The sequence below is a fragment of the Propithecus coquereli genome, unplaced genomic scaffold, assembly GCF_000956105.1.
Source record: "Propithecus coquereli isolate 6110/MARCELLA unplaced genomic scaffold, Pcoq_1.0 Scaffold229, whole genome shotgun sequence".
Lineage (NCBI taxonomy): Eukaryota > Metazoa > Chordata > Mammalia > Primates > Indriidae > Propithecus > Propithecus coquereli.
Window position 1 is genome coordinate 1,476,704 of NW_012147830.1, and position 1,405 is coordinate 1,478,108.

The window sequence follows — 1,405 nt, forward strand, 5'->3', positions numbered from 1 at the left end:
ATTTCAAGCAGTGCTATCCATGTCCGTATCCAGTGAATTCTGGGGAGTTCAGGACTTGGGCTTTGCTATTACTGAAGACAGAAAACCAGTCAAATGGAATATTAAAGACAATTCCATTACTGATGGGTTTATGGACTCCTGTTTGAGTCAAAAGTAGGACAGATGAGTCAGCTCAGTGGGCACTTGGAAACCAGAGGGATACAGAGATACAAACCTCTTTTTACATGTTCACAAACCCTGAGTCAAGACAGGAAATAGTGCCTTGAAAATATTTAAGTTTTCTTTTTGCTAGATTATAAAATCCAAGTAACTTGGACTTCATAATTGTCAAACCACTTCCTGGAAGAAGCATTAACTCACCACTTTTTACTGCCTACAAGCCCCCCATAAAGTAAGAAAACTGAAGGGGTATCACAGCTGTCCTTAAGAATGAATTGTTCCCCAGCTGGTGCCCATTAACAGGAACCTCAGTCACAGCCCACATAGGATGATTGCCACAGGGTGAACATCAAAGGGCCGGAAGGAAGGGGCCTTGCTTTTTGCCTCAGAATACCTAATAAAACTTTAGACCATGCTTAGAAATCCATTTGCAAAACCTTTGACTGTGCTTAAAGTCAGTTTTCATGGTAGAATATAGTTTTCTTCAGGAACCCTCCACAAAACTCTTGAATGTCTGGAGTTCACTGAATGAAGCTGCCAGACCCACAGGTCTTACTTTGGTTCCATCCCTGCCACAGAAAGCCTAGTAGACTCCCGGTACCTACCAGCAACTGGAATCACGCCTGTTATTCATAGCATCCTCCATTTGTATTCTAGCTTCATTCCCAAGCATGAATAAAAGTAGAAAATAGAATATGTGGAAGCCCCGAAACTGTGGGTGTCAGATCTTCCTTCCACACCTGGAGCTCTACATGGCTAGTCAGCACCCTGCTAAGTTTCAAGATGGTGGTGGTTAGTTTTTGACCAAAACTGAGAATGGGGTAAAAAAGAAAGGAGTGATGCATTGGGAGTTTGCAACTGTCCAATCTACCTAGTTCTTTTGATAATCTAAACAGGTTTGATTTCTCAGTTTTGGACAAACTCTACAAAAGGGGATTTTTACCTATGTCTTTCAGAAATATTTAGAAGACATGAAAACATATTTTGGTGCACAGCCACAGTCTGTTAACTTTGTGGAAGCTTCTGACCGAATCAGAAAGGAGATTAACTCTTGGGTTGAAAGCCAGACTGAGGGTAAGCTTTCAGCAAGACGCTTGGCAGAGTGCTTTCTCCAAGTGTCATTGTATTTACTGAATTTGCATCACATGTAACTATGCTTATTCCTTAAGTAGAACTGTGGACACATTCTAAATCTTCAAACATTTGTTCATGCCTATAATTCATGCCTATAATTTTTAGATTCACA

At 40.8% G+C, this 1,405-nt stretch overlaps 1 protein-coding gene across 1 annotated transcript in view; it reads left to right on the top strand.

The window, feature by feature from the left end:
• Positions 1-571: 571 nt before the first annotated feature.
• The window catches only part of SERPINB10 (serpin peptidase inhibitor, clade B (ovalbumin), member 10), a 20,429-nt gene continuing 19,595 nt past the window's right edge, over positions 572-1,405 (top strand). Inside the window, exons 1-2 of the mRNA XM_012645272.1 lie at positions 572-613; positions 1,116-1,261. Of these exons, the coding sequence (XP_012500726.1) occupies positions 572-613; positions 1,116-1,261 (188 nt within the window). The remainder of the gene's footprint in view (positions 614-1,115; positions 1,262-1,405) is intronic.